The sequence below is a fragment of the Mytilus trossulus genome, chromosome 13 (assembly GCF_036588685.1).
Source record: "Mytilus trossulus isolate FHL-02 chromosome 13, PNRI_Mtr1.1.1.hap1, whole genome shotgun sequence".
Taxonomy (NCBI): Eukaryota; Metazoa; Mollusca; class Bivalvia; order Mytilida; family Mytilidae; genus Mytilus; species Mytilus trossulus.
This window is the reverse complement of record NC_086385.1, coordinates 17,286,588-17,310,057: the sequence shown is the minus strand read 5'-3', so window position 1 is coordinate 17,310,057 and position 23,470 is coordinate 17,286,588. Positions and strand designations below refer to the sequence as shown.

General features: G+C 29.1%; 1 protein-coding gene across 1 annotated transcript in view; it reads right to left on the bottom strand.

Moving 5' to 3' along the window:
* Window positions 1–23,045, bottom strand: part of LOC134695381 (KICSTOR complex protein ITFG2-like) — a 32,295-nt gene extending 9,250 nt beyond the window's left edge. The window contains exons 1-7 of the mRNA XM_063556611.1: window positions 22,907–23,045; window positions 22,565–22,660; window positions 20,972–21,013; window positions 20,226–20,306; window positions 19,658–19,757; window positions 1,958–2,115; window positions 1,092–1,225 (exon numbers count right to left, since the gene is read on the bottom strand). Coding sequence (XP_063412681.1) covers window positions 1,092–1,225; window positions 1,958–2,115; window positions 19,658–19,757; window positions 20,226–20,306; window positions 20,972–21,013; window positions 22,565–22,660; window positions 22,907–23,005 — 710 coding nt within the window. The 5' untranslated portion in view covers window positions 23,006–23,045. The remainder of the gene's footprint in view (window positions 1–1,091; window positions 1,226–1,957; window positions 2,116–19,657; window positions 19,758–20,225; window positions 20,307–20,971; window positions 21,014–22,564; window positions 22,661–22,906) is intronic.
* Window positions 23,046–23,470: the final 425 nt, after the last annotated feature.

Sequence of the window (23,470 nt, the reverse complement as noted above, 5' to 3'; positions counted from 1 at the left end):
ACCCTTTGCAAACACAGTCAGAAATATCTTTGTTGTTATGATATTTTTTTTCATCTGCAATACAGAATATTAGAAAAATTATAAAACTTTGCTCTTACTACTCAGTATAAAAGTAAGGAGATGTGTCAATGAAAAATATATATTAACCATCAACCAAAGGACAAGCATGTATACAACTACTAGTCATAGTACATAATTCAATAATTAGCCTAGAACTTTATAGTATAACAGGCTATAAAAGGCCCTGGCAAGAAAAAATGGGATAACAAACAACCTGATAATAACTCAATACAATAGCAGACAACAACCAAGGACAACCAGTGGTTCCTGACTTGGGAAAGGTACATCAACACTGTGGCTGAGTCTATTAAAGTGTGCTCAGTGGAAGAATAGTCAATACCCTAATAGTTTTATTGAATTTTACATTCAAACTTATCAAACACTAAAAAATATCATGCTAAAATACCCTATGTTGATAACTAGCTAAGTAAAATCTACATCTGATATAAAAAACAAGAATGTGTCCATAGTACACGGATGCCCCACTCGCACTATAATTTTACATGTTCACTGGACTGTGAAATTGGGGTCAATACTTTAATTTGGCATTAAAATTAGAAAGATCATATCATAGTTAACATGTGTACTAAGTTTCAAGCTGATTGGACTTCAACTTCATCAAAAACTACCTTGACCAAAATTTTTAACCTGAGCTTCACACTATCTTTTTCTTTGTTCAGTGGACCATGAAATTGGGGTCAATACTTTAATTTGACATTAAAATTAGAAAGATCATATCATAGTTAACATGTATACTAAGTTTCAAATTGATTGGACTTCAACTTCATCAAACACTACCTAGACCAAAAACTTTAACCTGAAGCGGCACGAATGAACAGATGAACGGACGAACGAACGAAAGGACGAACGGACGAACAGAGGCACAGACCAGAAAACATAATGCCCTTCTACTATCGTAGGTGGGGCATAAAAATACAATTCACACATTTAAAAAAAACATGTAAATTGTTCACAAAATCTTGTTAAATGTTCACATAATCTAAGTCATAGATACAATTCTAATATCTTACGTAGATTCACTTTGTCCAGGACTCTCCCCACCTGTTACCACAGTCAGACAAAGTTTAACGTAAGTCCCACCAGGCTGTGCAACAAGAAGTTCTGGCTTGCCTTCCTCTGATAAATTCACTGTAAGAGATCCTATCTACAAAGTACACCAATATCAAGAACAATCATCCACATTACATATTAAGAGCCTTTACTCGATTAATGTTTTCAGACTTGTACCATGTTCTGGAGAATATCTAACACAATATTTGACCATTAAGATATTCAAAGGGGAGGAGTTAACTACAAAATGTATAACTTAGAGATTTCAAAAATGAATACATATTATGCAGAAAATAATTTTGTTTGTATGACATACCGTATAGCGGGTTATTTTCGCGGGTGTAAAATTTCGCGATTTTCATTGAATAAGGTATACGAAAAATTTTGGCGGTTATTATTTTGGCGGATCCAACATTTTTAGCATTACCTTTGCATGTACACTTTTAAATTGGTGGAATTTATTTTAGCGACTTTGTTCTATCCGCGAAAATAAGCAAAAATTTACACCCCGCGAAAATAACCCGCTGTACGGTAGTTAGCAAAACTAGTTTTCATGTTTTCAAATTTACTGAAAGATTTGGCATTCTTTCCATGTTCTTTTCATTATTGACATCATTTACTATAACAAGGGTTTATGATTGTATTTGTAAGCAGATTTTATAAATTTTAAACCACTATATTTAATTTATTTGCATTCTTGCCCACTGGTCAATAATTGCAAATATAATACACACTGTTAATTCTTAATTAAAGGTACTTCAAAATGCCCAGTAGTTTATAACAAATTATACAATCAAAAAGACTGGTACCATTTTGTCATTCATACCTGCCCACTCAACTGCCACTGAGAAATCTGTATCAGGTTACCAGTACTACATCCTGTTCCTGCCTCTAGCATATCACTAGAACTATCTTGTCTCCATCTAAAACATCTAACAACTCTATCTGAGTAAGCTACAACTATTTCTATTTGTCCATCTCCGTCTACAAACAACACAAATAGATTACACGGCTGCAATATAAGTGAGAGGTTTAGCTAGCTATAAAACCAGGTTTAATCTATCATTTTCTACATTAAAAATGCCTGTGCCAAGTCAGCAAAAGGACAGTTGTTATCCATTCGTTTGATCTGTTTCAGCTTTTGATTTGGCATTTGATTAGGGACTTTCCTATTATAGAATTTTCCACAGAGTTCAGTATTTTTGTGATTTTATTTTTTTTATCATGACATTATAGACCTTTTAACAATCTTCAAGACAGCTCTAAATTCTTATACTTTAGGCCATGTTTTTTTTATTTGTTGGTTTACGGATCCGCTGACCCTATTTTGCCGATTTTCAGAATAAAAATAAAATTGACTTTTCATGCATTTTTATTCCCACGGACCCTTATCAATGCAGTATCCCTGAAAAATAATTAAAATTTTCTTTTTAAAAATGAAATGCATTAATCATTAACAAAGTTGATAACACTTTCTGTTGTGAAAAATAAAACTTCTAATTTAAGTTTCTAAAAATAGACAAATCAATTATAACTGACCTTGAAATGTCTTTTGCACAAATAGTTTTGCGGAACGAAACGAAACCTGTGTTTATTACAATATAAGTTTGTTTCCCTTATTTGTCATCAGTCTGTAAGATGCATCATCTCAGAAAATAGACTTGTCCAAATGTTATCCGTTTTTGTGACTGAAGATCATTATTTACCAAGTTTTCTGGAATTGATTGAGAGCTACGGCCTCTGTTTTTCTTGTTTGTGAAATGACCATTTAATTTCGTCTTTGTCTGTGCAACACCCCCTTTTTTACAGGAAGTTATTAAACGATGTCATGCTATGTTCATGATCACTGATCAATAATATTTCATCGAACTAAATGTTAAGAAATGATGACAAAACAGCAAATAAGACAAACATTTTGTTAAGTTAGGTGAAATATATATTTATTTTGCATATTTATCTGTTTTGAAAGATATTTTTTTTCTTTTTTTTTTTTGACCGACCGACCCGACTTTTTTATAAGAAAAATCCGTAAACCAACAAATTAAAAAACCGTGGCCTTAGATTCTTTTTAATTTGCAGGATAACAATTTTCATTGATTTTGTATGTACAGGTAAAATACGAATTTAAAAGATTCAAAGATTTACGCATTTTATATAGGCTTGTATGCAGACTTTTGCAAAACTATAAAATCAAATATCTATGAAACTTTAAGTATTTCTAAATCCATGAAAAATGAGTACATGTATCCCCAAAAATAAATAAATCCATAGTAATATAAAAAGAAGGAAAAGTTGGATGATATGACAATATGATTACTATCCAAAGAAGTAACCAATACCATGTACTTGTTGAATCTTTTATCCATACAATATTTATGAAAGTCTTTTGCAAACAGAAAACCTTAAAAAGATTTATTATATCAACTTCATCTTCTATTAATTGATTAGTGTTTTAATAAATGCCACTTTCAGTACAATTGGCTATTTCATTGATGTTGTCAGTTTTTAAAAGAAGTCGGAGTGATCAGAAAGTACAAAGGAAATCTTAAAAATTCTTCTCAATTAAGATTGGAGTAGACAACACAGGGGGTCTCATTGAGGGGGTTCCGATCCCAGATCCCGTTTATTGTTTTGTCAGATTCCTGTATCCCGCTAGTAGTATAGTACTTGAACGACTCCAGCGCACCCCCTCCAAAAAAAAAAAAAAATTTGACCCCCAAAAAATTACCCTCATTTCAAGTAAAAGAGCCCTAAATTTTCATAAAAAAGCAAAAAAACACCCCAAAAAACACCAAATTTTCTTACTCCCAAAAAAATTTTTTTTTTACTTTGGAAAAAAACGTTATTTAAAACACCCAAAAAACAACAAAAAAATTCCAAAAAAAAAAATAAATAAAAAAACCGGGAGAACTGACAGAGAAAGAATTCTGTGGGATTTAAGAGAAAAATAAAAAAATCAATTTTTACTTTAAAAAATGAAACAACCTACAGCTCCTAATTTATATCCAGAATTACCTATAGAAGATGGACAAAACTATAGATTACAAAAAATTTCAGAAATAGAAAATTCTTTAAAAAATGAAAGAGACAAAAGAAATTCTTTATATAAAAAATATAAAAGAGGAGTAAACTTTACAGATGGAATAGATACAACTTTAATTTCAGCATCAGTTATTTCTGCAGGTATAGGTATTGCTATTCCTATTTTATTACCATTACAGATTACAGCAGTCGCATGCGGTAGTGTTGGGGGTGTAATAAAATTAATAAGAAGAAAGCTTACTTCAAAAGCTAAAAAACATTATGAAATAAAAACTTTAGCAGAGTGTAAATTAAATAGTATTAAAGATTTAATTTCTAGATCTTTAACTGACAATAAAATAAGTGAAGAAGAATTTAAACTTATTTTAGAAGAACTAGAAAAATTTAATGAGATGAAAAAAAATTTAAAAATGGCATATTTAAAAACTTCAAAAAGTTTACCAGAAGATGAAAGAAGAAAAATTATAGAAGAAACAGAAAATAGAGTAAGAAATGAAATAAAAAAAAAAATGGAAAATCTATAATTTTTATAAACAAAATAACTTTAGTTGAAAATCACCACTATGTGAACGTGGGAAATCCACCAAACTATGAATCAATTTTTAATTAAATAAATGGATGAAGAAACAAAAGAAAAATTAGTAAAAAATGTAAAAATAATGTTAAATAAAAAATTTAATTATTTTTATCTTAAGTTGTTTTTAACAGGTTTTTTTTATTGTTTATTATCTAATATTTTAGATGAATAAAATGGCTGAAGGAGGTTATGAGTTTGATAATCCTGAGTTTAAAAATAATGATTATGATGAAGAAGAAGAAGAAGAAACGTCTTTTCAAGATGATGAAGAGTTTCAAAATAATATAAATAAGGAATTTGAAAAATCAAGAGATTTATCAGAAAATGAAGCTAAAATTCGTAAAAAAGAAACTACAAAAAAAATGATTAAACAATTTTATAAAAAAAATGGTGAAACTACACGTAATGAAGTAGGTTTTTTTGTTAGGGAAGATCATAATGAAAGACAAATCTTATATGCAAAAGATGAAAAAGGTAATGATATTGCATTAACATATTACCAAAAAGGAGTATTAAAGTTTTATAAATTTAGCACTCTTCAAAGAGAATACGGTGTTAATTTTGTCAGGGATGTTTTAGGTGTAGATGATTATAAAATATCTGATTATTTAAAAGAAGGTAGATCAGTGTTTCAAGATTTTCAAAAAAAGATAAAAGCACCAATTCGTGAACTCGATAATATAGAAATTCCATTACAAGAAATATCTACACAACAAGAAGGACAAGAATTATTAGAAATAGCAAGTAATGAAGAAACACATGTGAAAGAAATAGAAACTTCATTTATTGAACAAGGAACATCTTTCATAAATGAAGAAACACAAACAGATATGACAAAAAGAGAGATGGATGGTATAATCAGTGCAATGACATCAGTAAAAGAAGAGATTGCAAATGAATTAGCAAAACTGAATGAAACAAATAAAGACTTAGCAAAAGAAAACGCCAAATTAGAACAAGCTAAAGAAGACAATGATGAATTTCAAATAGATAGAATACATAGTCGAATAAGAGAGTTAGAATCTGAGAGAAGTGCAAGACTAGAAGTAATTAATATTAATAAAGAAAAACTACGTAGTCAAGTAAACAGATTTAAACAAACAATACATAAAATGTTAAACGAAGACAAAACATTAGGTGAAAGAATAAGAACATTATTCAGAGAACAAGGAATAACAATAGTTAGTGTTTTAACTGCTTTTGGAATGATTATTGGTGTTATTGTTGAAGTATTTACTGGTTCTCCTTCTCCTTCTCCTTCTCCTCCATCAAAAGGTGGTGGTGTACAAGACTGGATAAAAAAACAATTAAAAAATCTTGGAAAATTATTATCTTTTCTTGCAGGAAAATTAGCAGCTGCATTACCAGGTATTATAGGTTCTATTGTTTCTTGGTTTTTGTCTGCAACAAAAGACGTAGTAAATTGGTTTGCAAACAACTTATGGGCATTGCTTATTTTAGTTGTTAGTTTATTGTTTACTGCTGCTAGAGATTATTTGAAAAAATAAAGTGCTGTAAATCCTATTACAATACTTACAAATATTATTGCTTGTTTATTATCTTCATGATCTTCATGTTCAATTTTTTTTATTGGATCTATTTTTGGTTCTTTAGGCTTTTCAGGTTTTATAGGTTCTTGTGGTTTTACAGGTTCTTTTGGTTTAAAATCAACATGATCAAAATTTTTATTATTTAAATCATCATTTAACCCAAGTGTTTGATTTTCTGTTGCAATTATAATTTTATTATTATAACCAACAATACTTCCAATTTGCAAAACCATATCACTGGGAGACATATATAAACCAAGTCCATAAGCATAATCAACTTTACTTCTTGCGTATTTTAAAACATTTTCGTAATTCGATATTTGGGTGGGTAAATCGATAGGACTATTTATTACATCTTGTACATTTGCTAAGAATTGTTTTTGTGCATCAAATCCTGTTCCTACTTTTAAAATTTCTGTTTTTGTTTGTGATTGTGCACCTAACAAAGCCCATACATAAATTTTAATACTTTCATTAATACGTTCAACACCAGATTGTGTAAATCCATTCCCATTATCTAAAATAAAAGTAGTCCAAGCCATACTTATATCTTTTTCATGATAAATTGTATCATGAATATTAAAGAATGGACCATCCTTTTTATGATTTTGTCTATATTCACCACTTGGTTTATAATATTGCTCAAAACTTCCTAATCCTTGACATGATGATTCTAGTTTTTGTCTCCAATCTGTATTTGGAGAAATATTAAATTCATCACATAATTTCTGATATGCAGCTTTGTCATATGGGTTCTTGTAATAACAGAAAGAAGAATCTGTTGGTAAAGGTGATTTAAGTTCTTTTAAAATTCTGGCAATACAATAATATAAATGAAACATATAAAAAGACTTTGTAAGATTTGAAGTATTTTGTATATGATCATTATAAGAAATCCCACATCCTGTACTTGCACACCATACTACAAAATTTAACTGACATTGCCACCAATCAAATGAAGAATGAATCCAGGCATTCCATGGTTCGTTAGTGTGTATTGATGGGTTTTGATAGTTTTGAAATAAATCAGGAAAAGATGTTTTAAAGTTCTCTTTTTGATTTACAAATATTGTTTGATTTACAAGATTTGTTTTTAATTGATGATCTTTTTCAGAATATTTAATACCTGGATTATATGAAACATTAGGATTATATTTAAATTCTTTTGTTATCATTTTTTTATATTAAAAATGTTTCATACTATTTCAAATATTGATAATATAATAAACTTAGAACAATACATAAATAACAGAAATGGAAATAAACGTATTGGTTTGAAATTTATAAGATACAGCATAGGTTGGTATAATGTTTATCATGGGTTTATAACAAAAACCGGAGAGGAACAGCAAAGGATTATGAATGGTTATTATAGTTTTCAACAAATAGTGGATGAATTTCAAAAAGAAAATATTGTATTATCCGTAAATGAAGCAAATGGTATCGCTTCATTAAACACTACTACTGAGTTAAAGATAAGTAAGGGTTTGGGAAATATGTTAGGATTTAATAATAAACGTAAATTTGAACCTAATGAATTACATTATGGAAACAAATTTGTGGATTTTGCTATCCATAAATCATTATATATCCATTTGGAACAAGTTAGCACTTCTCATAATTATCTTGATGGTAAGCCAAGTACATTATTGGCTGTTATTCCAGTCGAAAATAAAGAGTTTGGTGAAGTTATAACAGCGAGATTTGAGCATCCGGAATATAAGTGTTTAGTAAATGATGTTATAACAGAATTGAAATTAGAAATAAGAGATGAAAATAATAACAAGATAATTAATCATTTACCAATTAATTGTGTTTTAGAAGTTATATAATTTATTTAATAAAATGAGCATACTTGGTGTCAAAAAAAAAAACGTAGATACATCGGAAATAAAAAAGGAAATATTAAATATGAAGAGTGAACTTCGAACAAGGGATACTAAGGATAGAGATTTACGCCGGAGTGTCGCTGCCCTAACCATCAGAGTTTTAAATGTTGAAAATATAGTTAGTAATATTAAAAATAAACCAGACAAAAAATTAATAAGTATAAATGCTGGAATTGATGGTTCAATACATGCAAGACAAAAGTTTAATTTTGGTGATGGTGGTGGTGGTTATTATGTAATGAACTTTCCAGGACAAATATTGGGTATTAGTTTAGTAAGTTTAAGAACAAACTCAGATAATATAGATGTTATGATAACTGTTAATAATTATAAGACATATAGTTACGGAATAAGTTTAAGTAATGGTGACACACACAGTTATCATAACTTTAATATACCTTTTGAAGTTAAGGCTGGAGATATTATAGGGTTTGTTAGTGAGAGTGATAATTCTACATGTATCAATACTCTAGTATCAGTGGTAATTGAATTATTTTTATAACAAATTTAATCCTTAAAAATGTCGGCATACGGAAACAAATTAAATCCTTACAGAAAAATAAGAGAACCCCGTGGTGTGAAAGGTATTCGTCAAAGTGTATCAATAACAAATAATCCTTCAACTATTGATCAAAATCAACAGCTATTAGTGAGATTCCCCAATCTAAGCAATAATGATGTTATTGTTCCTGGAACAACCAGATTGGCATTTGAAATAGAACTCACATCTACAGACGACAATGCAACTATATATCAAAACATAGGAAGAACAATAGTTAAAAAAACAACAATTCGTATAAGTGGAAATGAAATTATGTCAATTGATGATAGTGATATTTATCATTGTTATGTTGATTTATGGAAATCTACATCTGAACGTTTAAATATGGCATACCAAGGAATTGGTGAAACAAACATGTTAAAACACAGAGTTGGTGCGGATGATAAAGCATCAAACATAGGGGATGAAGCAATTGCAACTGCATATGGTGCAAGATTTTGTATCCCACTTGATTTTGAACTATTAGAAACTCATATGCCTTTTTATCAAGCAGGTCTTGGTGATAGACTTGAATATGAACTTACATTTAATAATTATAGCAATGTTATTAAATCAACAGATACATCTGCAAGTTATACAATCAAAAACATTTGTTTAGAATTTGATATGGTTACTGATGCAGAATTAGCAAGACAGATAAGACAACAAGTTAATGGTAAGATGGTTATTTTGTACGATAGAATACTAAGACATAGAAAAATAACCAAAAACAAATCTGATACATTGTGGAATATAAATTTAAATGTTCCAGCTAGAAGTATGAAAGGAATTCTAATGTTGTTCGAAGATCCTGAAAGAACAAGTACCGAAACTTATTATAATCCTAACATAACAAAAGTAGAAATGACAATAGAAGGTGTTCCAAATCAACTATACAGTCAAGGAATGAAAGCATATCAACAATGGGATGAAATAAATAAATTCTTTGCTTTAAATTCAAAAAGAAATAAAACAACAGAAGAAGTTTTAAAGGATTTAAATCTATCCTATACAACATTAGAAAAATATCTTACAACTAATTATGCATTATGGTTAGATTTACGTTCAACAGATGACAACTCATTACACGGTTCAGGTAGAAGAATTGAAAATGCTTCTGAAGGTATTACTATCCAAATAACTAAAACAGCAGGAGCAAATAAATTAATAAACGTTTATCTGTTTGTTATACAAGATGCACAAATTAATTTTGAAGATGGAAGATTTAAAGAAGTTAATTACTAGCGGTTCCCCTTAAAAAATGGAAACAAACGAGCGGAGCGAGATACACTCCGATTCCCTTTATGAATTACCAAAATATCCCCATTGTGCTATTATATGTGGACAAACAGGATGTGGAAAAACAGAGTTTGTTCTTGATTTATTAGAAAAAGAATATAGTGAAGTGTTCAAATATATAGTCATACTTTGTCCAACCATCCAATGGAACAAAGCATACAAAAATCGTGAATGGATTGGTGATGTTAGAAAACCAAAAACAAAAAATCTAATAATTGTTAATCCTATTGTTGAAGTGAGAGAAGCGAACGGTTCCCTTAGTGAAGAAGAGAAGCTACAAGAACTACTAAGAATGTTCTTTAAAAAATATGCTGGTCATCCAACATTATATATCATTGATGACTGCAGTGCAACAAAAGAACTAACAAAGAAAAAAGATATGCTGTCCGAGCTTGCATTTTCAGGAAGACATGCGGAACAATCAGTGTGGGTCATTTCACAGAGATACAACTCTGTTTTAAAAGATTTAAGAGAACAAACAAAATGGTTATGCATGTTCTACACAAAAGATAGAGATAGTTTTGATAATTGTCTAAGAGAAAATGATGTTATTCCTACTTTGGAAGAAAGACAAAGAATAAAGGAAGAACTTAAAAAAAAGAAACATCGTAAATTAATATTAAAGACAGATCAACCTACTGATTATTGGTTACTTAATTGATTTTTTTAGCAATTCTCAAGTAATGCTTAAGTAATGCTTAAGTAATGCTTAAGTAATGCTTAAGTAATTCTTAAGTAATTTAACCAAAATAAGTAATTCTTAAGTAATTTAACCAAAATAAGCAAAATAATGCTTAAGTAATTTAACCAAAATAAGCAATAAAAAAAAGCAATGCTGTTGGAAATACTAACAATTGCAACAAACACTGTAGTCTTATCATTGGTTGGATATGTTGTATTTAATTTTTTTAAAGTTAAAAATAAATTATATCCGTTTTTTGAAACGTATAAAATGAATGCTGAAGAATTATTAAGCGAGCAAATTGTGGAAAACATAAATATTGATGATGAAGCGAGCGAAGTGAACGGTTCCCTTCAAGAAAAAAAACGCGAAAGATTATCAGCTGTTGTTGCTGGTGGGAGTAGTAAACAATATCTGGGTAAAGAATTACAACTGTCAGATATTGATAAAATGACAACAGAACAAATAAACAAACTATACTGTAAATATGAAGCAAAATTGGGAGCTAGTATGACCAAGACATTAGGAAACTCTTTTATAAATTTATATGTCATGGGTGTATCAAAGTTTTTCAAAGTTGTTAATCCACCAATTTTAATACAAGACTTAGAGGAAGATCCTTTTATCAATAATGCTTTAACTAATACATGTTGTGAACTGTACTATAGATATGGAATGTATCTTGCTCCTTTTACTGCAATATTAACAACAGCAAGACATATTGAACCACTCGCTTCGCTCGATTTCCAAAAAAAAGATGAAAAAAATGACATAAAAAATGATGAATGAAAATCCTGAACAAAAAGAAAACAAAGAAGAAAAAAAAGAAGTATTTAAAAAACCCAAACCAAAAGACCCAAAAAGAGTAGCTGCTGGTAAGAAAGGTGCAGAAGTAAGAATAAGAAATGCAGAATTGAGAAAAAAAGAAGTGGAAAAATTAAAAAAAGAAAATTCAAAAATCAAACAAATAACAAAAGATTCTGATACAGAAACAGATTATGAATCAAACGAACATATCCCTTCTGTCGAGAAACACTCCAGTTCCCTAGTTGATTACAAATTTGTACTTTTTCCTATAAGTATTGTTGGATTGGGATTGTTTTTTTACAACCAAAGTAAGAAACCAGAAAGAATGATTAAAGAAATAACAAAACCAGAAAAACAAAAGAAAGAAATTGATCCTTTTGAATTTAATTAAATTTAGTACATTAAAATGACAACTCAAAAAGACGGAAAACAAATAGCAAATATGTTATATCATGCTGGAGTGGAAACATTGTTAACAGTTGGATATGCAGAAATAGGTAAAAAGGTATTAAGGAGGCCAGCACCAAAAGTGGATTTTAATATGAATGATGTTGTAATGTTATCCATTGATATATTACTTGCGATGGCAACAAAAGATATGTTGATTAAGCAAGGTATTATACCTGCTGATATTATGAAGTAATTTTTGTTTTTATAAAATGGCAAGTGCTTTAACAATGATGCTTGGTGGGGCAATAACAAATGCTTTTGCATTTTCAGGGAGTAATTATTTATTTTCACATATGGGTAGTAATGCAAATGAAGAGAAAATAAGACATGATAAAGCTATAGAAAAATTAGAAAAAGCACAATCAGAATGGAATAAAAAAAGAATACAAAGATTAGATTTTATAAATGAACAATTACAAAAGGAACATCATGCGGTTCAGACTTTTGATGATGTTGACCAAGCAATGAAACTATACTATCGTGTCACGAATAAAAAATTAACTTCATTATCACCTAAACCTACATTAAGTGATTTTTATACTCCATCAGAAGACCAGAAAAATAGAGAGATTGCATTTGTTGTTGGTGGTATGACATTAACTGGTTTTATTGTTTGGAAATTAAAATAAATTAAAATAAATTAAAATCCAAAAGGTTGAGTATCTATTCCATTATCTAAAATATATCTTTTGTCGTCGAATGAAGACATACTTATTTTATTTACTTCATTAACAAACATTTTGTGTTTGCTCGAGTTCATTGTACACATTTTATTCATTTTGGTTTTATTATTGAACAAACAATCTTTATAATCATCAAATTTAATATCTTTATTTATTGTAGTTTTTCCAATTCCTTTTAATTTTTTTTCTTCACTTAAACACATTGTGTCTGTTAATGTAAAAGAATATGCTTTACTTTTTAAATAAACTATTTCATTCATAATTTTCCCATTAAGTTCATCTTTAAATTTACCAATTACTTTTTTATTTTTTTCTGAATATAAAGGGTGATCTTTTGGATAACCAGACGTATCAAGTTCATCTATCATTTCTTCCATGTCTTTATAAATATCTTTGGTTTTTACACTCAAAATCATACTATCAGTATCACTTGCAACTAATTCATTCTTTTCCCATAATTCATTAACAACATCATAATAAAAGCTATACATTAATTGTTTTGAGTAATCCAATATAGCCTGTCCTAAATAAATAGGTTTATTAAATTTAACAGAAGTAACATTATTTTCAATTGCAACAAAGTTATCATTAAATATTATTGAGTCTTTAAAATCTGGTTTTTTTATATATTTTTTTACTTCTTCCCTGTCTGTCAATAATTTTATTTCACTTCTTCCTCTGATATTTTCTAATGTTTTACCATAGAAACTATTGTTCATCAGTTTCCAAAGATCTTTTTCAAAATCTGATTTTGCTTTAGTTCTTTGTTCTGTATTGAAATTTATGTATTTTGCTAACCAATTTGATTCTTTAAATGAAATTGTTCTGTAAACTTTTGTTACCTTTATTCCAAGTTTTATATATTCTTTTAAAATGCTATCGTGAATTATATATTTTTTTTTATCTCTCAATGTTAAAAATAATTTTTCTTCATTACCTAATGGTTTGTCTCCTAATAGATTTAATTGGTAATCAGATAATTCTTCTTTTTTTACTTTCATCTTTTCTGGTGCTAAAGGATATTTATATGTTTTCTTTTTACATTTGTTTGTGTATTGTAAATCACATTCAATTAAACATCCTCTTCCTTTTGGAATTTCTTTATAATATTTTAAATCTTTTTCCCATTTAAAATCTCCTGTAGGAAGTTTTTGTGACATAGCCCATCCATATAAATTATTTGCATCTAGATACAACAAATAATTTTTTTCAAAAAATTTATTTAAATCTTTTCCTTCTTTTAATCTTTTTAAACACTCTTTTTTTTCATGTTCATCTATTATTCTATAATCTTTATCATAATTTGAAGTATATTTGTTGAAGGCTTTTACATGTCTAGGACCTAATACTCCAGAAAATCCTCCTCTTATTCCTTTCTCAAACATTTGTAACATATCAACATCAGTTAATAATTCTAGTTTTACTCCAGTAAATTTTAACCCGCATTGCCAAGTCAATCCCGGAGCAGAATAACAATAGCATGGATCTATTTTATGGTTTTCTAAAAAGAAATTTCTAAATTTTTCGAATGCATCGGCTAAGATAAGAACATCAGTTTTTAGATATAAATTATGATAGTCTAATAAAGTTTTACAATTATAATGTTCCCAGACTCTTTGTGCATGTTTGTACTCTTCTTTTGTAATTGTTTCTTTTTTTAATTTAGAATAAAATTTTTCTATTTCAGGAAGTTTTTTATCTTCAAATTTTTTTATAGAATCTATGTATTCATATGGATAGAATCCTTTTTGTTTTAAATGTGCTATATTACCTTTAAACTCTTTTTCTAAAATAGGAAACTCATCCATTGATTTGGCAATATCTGATAAGCCTTTTAACATAAATCTATATGAATCTAGGAATCTTAATTTTTTATAATTTGATCCATAATCTATAGAAATATAATTTTCTGAGTTTTTAGAAAGAAGTTTTACTTTATTATATTCATCTTCATATTTCATTAATTCTTCGATTAAAAAGTGGAAATCATAATTCGATCCATTATGAAAGAACACGGGTATTAATTTTGTTGCTTTACCTTCTTTTGTGTTACACGATTGACACGCTGCTCCTCTATATTTACCTGAAAGATGATTATGTTCTCTTACTTTTTCGCTTTCTTTAAATTCTTCTCCACAAATATAACATCCGGTTGCTTCTTGAAATTCATCTTCTTCATGATTATTTAATATTGGTTTTTTCTTTTCGTAAAGGTAGATCTTATAAGTTATTTCTTTGTATATCTTCATTACTTTTTCCACATATTTTTCTACTGCATCATCACCAACATAAGAAAAGTATTGTGGTTTATATATTTCTGGATAATCAGAATGAACATAAATACCAAAACTATTTATTTCTTGTTTACTTATTGGTTTTATATAAGATTTATTAGGATCTGGAGTACAGGATTGTATAGGAATATTATATGCTTCGAAATCAGAGTAAATAACAAATGGTAATTTATTTTTAAAATGATGATTATTGAATTTAAGAATATTTTTTCCTGGTTTTGGCATTATGGTTTTACAATGTTTGTTATCATAACATATTTTTTTATGTTTTATTAGTGTTTCTTCTCTTTGAAATCCTTGCAAACAGTTTCTACATATAAACGATTTATTTCTATTCTTATCACACATAAAACTATTTAAATTTTTAATTAGACAATAATGAGTATTTTCGTTACTTTCAATGTATAAGAGATCAATTACGTTTTTACTTTCTACATTTGATATATAAACTGGATGTAAAGATTGTTTATTTGTTTGATCCTCTAAAGCAAATACATTTATACTTAGATTATTTTGTTTCTCTACTTTTGGGATATCTTTTATTGAAACAGGATATTCAATTCCTTTCATGTTAATTTCATTTTCATATTCTTTATATTTTGTTACTCTTTGTTTGTCTTTATTGGCTGGAAATAAACTTGCTAATATTGACCAAAGAAAACACTTATTATCCTTTTTATTTTGGACATTAATAATATTACTTGATTTAAATTGAAGGGAAAAATAAGACGAAGCTCTTTGATATTCATATTTATATAGTTTTACTTTTACACTTTTGATACCATCGAAAACAAAACCAGATCCTCTTTCTTGAAATTTATCTACCCAAGCTTTAAATTTATCTAACAAATTATTGTAAAATGTAGATAAATTGTTTTGTGTTAGGACAACTTCAACAGGATGAGAGTAATGACTTTCTATTCTATCAAATGCCATAGGAGTTGTAAATTCACTTGTTATTATTATCTTTATTTTTAAAGGAAATTGATTAATAACTATTTTATCTTTTAATAAGTTTATGTATTTAGTTGCATTGATTTCTTCTATATCATCAATAGTAGTTTCAGTAATAAGATCTTTAAAGGATTTTTTAGATCCCATTTTGTAATATTTAATTTTTAATTATATTATTTTCTTGGATATAAATTCCAATAAAAAGGATTTCTTTCCATAAATTCTTTAAAAGCTTTTTTATATTTTTCTTTGTTATTTTGATAATGATTTTGTTTTGAAGGTTTTAAACATTCTTTACATGCAGATTTAACTCCCAGTGGTTTGTCTTTTGCTTTGTAATATTCACTTAGTAACTTGTATTCATTACATTTTGAACAATGTTTTCTTTCATCCATTTTTAAAAAAAACATTTTAGTTACTTCAAAATGTCTAAAACAAATCTAACAAATAAATTAGCAGATGAATTACATCATAGAGTTGTAAAATCTTTTCCTAAAAGACGTGTTTATGTTCATTCAATAGATCAAACATGGGCAGTTGATTTAATAGATATGCAACCATATTCAAAACAAAATAAACACTATAAATATTTATTAGCAGTTATAGATGTTTTTAGTAAATATGGTTGGTTAAGCCCTTTGAAAAATAAAACAGGAGTAGCAGTGAGTGAAGCATTTAAAACATTATTTAAAGAAAGAAAACCAATATATATTTGGTCAGATAAAGGATCCGAATTTTATAATCGACAAGTAAAAGAATTGTTAAAAGATAATAACATAAAGTTATATTCAACTGAGAATGAAGAAAAATCCAGTGTAGTGGAACGATGGATAGGAACAATGAAACAACATATGTATAAATACTTTACTGCTAATGAAACTTTAAAATATTATGATATATTAGATAAATTAGTTAAAAATTATAATAATACAGTACATTCTTCAATTAAAATGACACCTGTTGAAGCAAGTAAATTAAAAAATGAATTAACAGTGTATAAAAATTTATATCCAGAAAAAGAAGAGAAAATTAAAAAACCTAAATTCAAAGTCGGAGATAGAGTAAGAATAACAAAAAAAAAGGGTAAATTTGAAAAGGGTTATACTACTCGTTGGACTAAAGAAATATTTGTAATTGAAAAAGTTTTAAATACAATTCCTTTTACTTATAAAATAATTGATTTAAAAGGCGAAGAAATAACAGGTTCTTTCTATGAACAAGAATTAATGATGACTAAGTTTTAGATCTTTCTAAATGAAAGGTGCCACATGTGGAGCAGGGTCCGCTTACCCTTCCAGAGCACCTGAGATCACCCCGGTTTTTGGTGGGGTTCGTGTTTCTCAGTCTTTAGGTTTTTTTTTTCTGTGTTGTATTTTGTGTTCTGTTGTTTGTCTGTTTGTCTGTTTCTTTTTTAGCCATGGCTTTGTCGATTTACTTTTTACTTATGAGATATAACGTCCCTTTGGTTTTTCGTTCCTCCTTTACTTACGGTTAATTTATTACCAAAACAATAATCAGTTTTAAAATTTTAATTTGAAAACAAAAGTGCAATGAATACATACAAATCAAACACTATAAACATAATATCACTGTTCAAAGTTATGAATAACCGTTACTATGTCCCACCTACTGATCATGTATGATCACTCCTTATATGGAATAAGAAAATCAATAGTAAAGAGTTGTCCCACCTACTGATCATGTATGATCACTCCTTATATGGAATACAATATCACATACATATCAAACTTCTTGTGACGGAGTAAGTTTATCATCTGCTGGAATATAGTCTACCTGTCTCCAAAAGGTGGCAAACTGATCAATTGCTAACATTTGTTTGATAAGTTCTTGTTTTGAAAGAATATCATTGATTGAAACATTAATGTTCAGAAAACCTTTAAATCCTTTAAGTAGATTAGAAAGTTGTCTTAATTTCCGAGCATGAGGTATAGATATATCTATCTGAGTTGATAACCATGTGTCCCACGTTGTATTGACCTTTTCCGAAATAAACCAGTCTCTCAAAGCATTAAGGAAATCACCGAAAGTAATGTTAAACAGCATACCTTGGGCGTTATGTCTTCCCAAGTGTTTGTATGCTTCTTGTAACTGTTTAACAGGGTCTTTTTCACTATTAAAAATAAACTTCTGCCTCGAAATTGTCTTTGATAAATCCGCCTTTCTGCTTATTAGAAAGGTGTGAAGTTCTTCAGGGGTCGTGATAGTTTGCTTTTTTTTCTTTCCCAGTTTTTCTTTAAATAAGTCCTGCACCTTTCTTTTCGGAGCTTTTGGAAGTTTAACCGGTCCCAAACTCTTAGCTCTTTCGATTGTCTCAATCATTCTCTGATAGTAACTGATATTTTCTATCAAAATGTTACTTTCTTCTAAACTCCATGGCCAGTTCTGTGGTTGAGGCTGCGCCTGACACTCTTGAATTTCCATTTGTATTTTTGTAGAATTACTTATTGGTTGATTTTGAGTGCTCCAAGTTGAAAGAATTAAACTAACAGCCTGCTCTGAATAATCCAACAGGTTTTGATGTACTGCTTGTGATTCACTAATTTCCTGTTCTAATTCTAGTGCAGTAGGACTACCTAACAATTCTTCTTCTTGAGAGGAAGATATACTGTCCGACATGAAAAACCACAACACACTAAAAAGCACACACGTCTTCTCACCACTGTTAATTTGAAACGAAAGACCGCACCAGTCTGCTATATGTTTACATGTGATGACAACATTGTCTAGGCAACATGTAAACATACTCTTGACAACCATGTAAATATTTCTAATGATCGATTTAGTTTATTTAAAAGTCATGTCCTATCTATTCATTTGTCAATAATGTTTCATACAGAATCGATCGTTGCTATTGAATTAACTATAGAAAGTTGTGAAAAGATCCTTTGATCATCGGTTTAATGTAATGCTATTGATTTGTATGCTTAGTTTCAATAAACAGCTGCTTAGCTAACCAAAACACTTACTTGGATACAGTAAACACTTGCTTAGATTCACATAGCTTTCCTAGAAAAGTAAACAACTCCTTAGATGCAGTAAATACTCACTTGGAGACAATAAACACTTCATTGATAGTATTTTTTATTTTAGGAGTGTGCACTCTTAAATCCCACAGAATTCTTTCTCTGTCAGTTCTCCCGTTTTTTTTATTTATTTTTTTTGGAATTTTTTAGTTGTTTTTTGGGTGTTTTTAATAACGTTTTTTTCCAAAGTAAAAAAAAAATTTTTTTGGGAGTAAGAAAATTTGGTGTTTTTTGGGGTGTTTTTTTGTTTTTTTATGAAAATTTAGGGCTCTTTTACTTGAAATGAGGGTAATTTTTTGGGGGTCAATTTTTTTTTTTTTTTGGAGGGGGTGCGCTGGAGTCGTTCAAGTACTATACTACTCCCGCTTACACTATGAACGTAAGTGATTCTCATTTTTTTGTCATTTCCAGATCCCGCTAGACCTCATTTCCCATTTTCACAACACAATAATTTGACTTTCATGTGTCACACTCACAAAAAATCGGCAATCCCGCGTCACACTTAGACCCCAATGAGACCAAATACACATGCTAAAGCAGGGATGAACTCAAACCTTAAATGTTGTTACTTTTGTGAACTACCTAGCTCACTCAGCACCTAATCCCCCCTTCTAATAAAAGAAAAATTTTCAAAATGTTGTTCATATCAAACAACTTTGCTGTAAAAAAAAAAAGAACTTGAGAAAAAGCTGACTTTTATTTTGTACATCTTACCTACGTCTGCTATTAACAAAGACTTTCCATTAGCTGGTAAATGTTGAGTATAATGTGGCTTCAATATTATTTTATTTTCATCTTCTGCTTCTGTTTCTGCCTACAATGTGAAAAATTACAGTTTAGAATGAATGAGGTCATAACAGGGGAAAATAATTGAATAAATCTATATCATGTTGAGAATTTGTCAATCAGACCAACAACTTGCTTGTTAAGATATTGGTGGGTGTTTCGGATATATTTTAAGCCTCCACCTGAAAAGTGTTTGATATTTGTTATTATAACATTTGCTTCAAAAATTCAAATCTCTACTTTTCCAAGGAAAATTTACCTTTTTATTTTTGTTTTGGCAGAGGGGGAGGGCATCCCATAACCTCTCCCTCATCTATTTGCTATGCCTACTCTAGTGTGAGTAACATTCAAAATTTGTCAAAACCACAAGAAACAGTACCAGTATCCTTAAATGTGAATTAATCATTAAAAAAATGTTCCAATCTAGATCTAGACAAAATGGAAAGTAAGTATCCCTTATATTGGTGAAGCCACTGTTCTTGAATACAGAACTTACCTTACTTTCATCTTTCTTGACTTCAGCAACCACTTCAAATAAGTAACACCATCCCTCTGCTGTCAGGGCTAGTAATGTATTCTGGAAAAAGAGAAAAAACCTATCCTCTTAAGACTTTACATTTTACATCTGGAGATAAATCATAATCAATCATTGTTTGATTATACTGGACTATAATTGGACCTTTGCAAATAAACAAACTGATACAGCACACACAACATGATTCAATCAACAATTATCTTAGATTGTGATTTATAACAGTGATTAAAGAGTATAAAAGGTGTTCCACTCTGAAATCTTCTTCTGTATATCTGGTTATATTCTTGTAAAGTTAAGCTAGCTTTATAAGTTTAAGAAGGGTAATTTAAATTTCCTTGGTGTTTATATATGAAGTTTGTTAAGAAAATGCTTACCACAAAATAAGCAAAAATTAAACATACACTGGAATGTACATGTATTTCAAGATGATCAGGACATATATACAATAGCTGTTAGATGGTAGTGTCCATCTAGAATCTCCTTGATTCCCTTAACATCAGCAAAAAAGAAGAAATCCTCTAAATCATTATCACCTAGTGTACACTGAACCATCAATTGATAATTTGTTATAAGAACAAAGTATAAAATTTCAAAAAAAAATAGAAAGTCTTGATGTATGCATGACAGCATTACTTTGACAATTGTCAAAAAAAAATTGTATTAATAAATAAATATGAATTGTCTACCATGTCTACATTTGTACTAACCTTTCCTTTATTACAAACATCACCAATACCAATACAGGTTAACTGAAACAACCAAACATATCACAACTTTAATATGATGATGAAGTTAAATATTTCATGGTAATCTGCTTTAAAATTTTCAACGTAGCACAATAACATTTTGTCTTATACCTTATAAGATCGTATTGTTTTTGTAATTTAAAACAGTTCATGTTGATGACAGATTTGTGTGTAGATTTGTTATATTTGTTCACTTGTCTGCTCTATGGAGGATTCTTAGCTTGATATTATAAGTTATATGGTTCGCAACTGACCCCCTAGGGATCCAATCACAACGTGATAATTTACCCGCGGTGCAATAAATATATATATATACATTAACAAAGTCAGGATGCTGTCACACTGAAGTATACCCCTCAATCCCCATTTGGCTAGTGATATAATTAATTGTCATTGTTTTAATGTAAGGAGCAACTAGTGTGGTTTGTTGATATCTCTTTATTTCATTGAATCAGTGTATGTCATGTATATGTATATGCTGATAGGAAAGCATTTATATATTTATTACAGGATTATTATTTAATCATTTGAAATTTTGTATACTTATCTATCACCTTTAAAGTAGACAATGGCAAACATATTTGCTGCTACCCGATGACATTAATATTGACACCTTGGTCATGTTAGTGTTGTTTAGAAAAGTCTATCATTAATTATTTATTCAATTTTTTTTTTTTTTTTGTTAATTAATTATTTATTTATTTTTCTCTGCAGTGCCACATCATAAATACAAATGTATTATTTAAGAAATAATTCATGGGGGCTTGAATATATCGTTATTTTACCACGGGTTGGCCCTTTATGACAAATATTTTACCCTGAGCGATAGCGAGGGGTAAAATATCGGCATAAAGGGACAACCCGTGGTAAAATCTAGATATATTCAAGCCCCCATGAATTATTTCGATTCTAATAGGACAAATACGGCAATTTTTTTGGATCGAAGCGCTCTAGGTGGAGGCCATTATTTGCCGTTCCCATAAATTAACGCACTTTTAGATTGGCGTAAAAGAACGGAGCAAACAGAATAAGTGACATGCTAAAACTATTCACAAAACATACTTAGATTGATTTGGATGAATTCTAATGATAACTCACTTATATGTGATCATGTGTCGTCTATGTATATAAAAAATGGGCTTATACCACATTTTAGCATCGTTTGTTTACGTTTACTTGTTGTGATGATTTTTGGTATCAAAAGCGTGTATTTTCCCGTAAAATGCTCAAATGATCTTAAATCATAACGTCATCATTCTATGACGTCGGGTACTTCATTCATAAAAAAACATATGACGTGGGAGTACGATCGGAACAGCCAATGCAATATATTCATATTTTACCACGGGTGTGTACTCAAAGCGTTTGAAGGACGTCATGTTAGAATGAGTTATATACAATAGCGACATAAAATTACCATTAAAGTGTCAAGTTGACACTTCTAAAGACTAAAGACCATTGACCACAATACATATTTTTATATAAAAGTGCTATTAATATTATATCCTCTTTATTCTGATATCTATCTATCAAATCTTCTAAAGATATTCTTACCATGCCAAGATCTGAGCATTTTCTCCATGGTGATGAGAATGTACCTCTGAATATATGAAGATCTCCTTCTGTGTTTCCAACTATAAGTTCATTTGCCTAATTTAGAAATAAAAAAAAAATATTTCATTTAAATAAAATCATCAAAGTTTGTTAAGCATAGATATTTGAAAGAAAAAAATCTATTATAAAACAACATCTTTTTGCTATTTGGCCAGTGACTAAGGTTAAAAACTAGGACGTTGCAGTTGAAATGTTCTTTTCGGTATTTATTCAAACCTTGATTTCGCCGCATTACTCTTTGTTTTTTGTTTGGTAATCATATATGTACACATTGTTTTGTACCTGATCGTTGTCGACATCTCCTAATAGAATTGCTTGATTGAATAAATTTCCAACAAAATCTACTTCTATGCGCTCAACAAAAGAAACTGTTCTCCACATTAAGGCGTGTGTAAAATCTGCACATTATCGGATACTGATAATTCCGGAATATATCTATTTGTAGCATTACGAAAGACTATTGACAATTTGTCTTCACCTGTGTTGTCCTGTGATCGATAACTTCACCAATTAAATAATATTTGTTTATTTATTGAGCAATTAAAACACAATGTATTCTAAAAGATACACGCTGTTTCTGTTGCAAAAGAAACTCCTGGCAGATTATGCCAAAAATATCAAAACCCCCAAAACATGATAAAAAAAAATTAACTTGGATATAGATAAATTAATCAATATTCAATGGTTTAAAAAAACAAAATCATTTGGGAATTGTTTTTGTATTGTTATTTTCATTATGTAATTTATCTTTTTCCTGCACCACAGAAATAATCATAATTGTATGATGATTTAAACGAAAAATTGTTTATAGAAACCAGAGACATATAATACAATTGTATTATATGT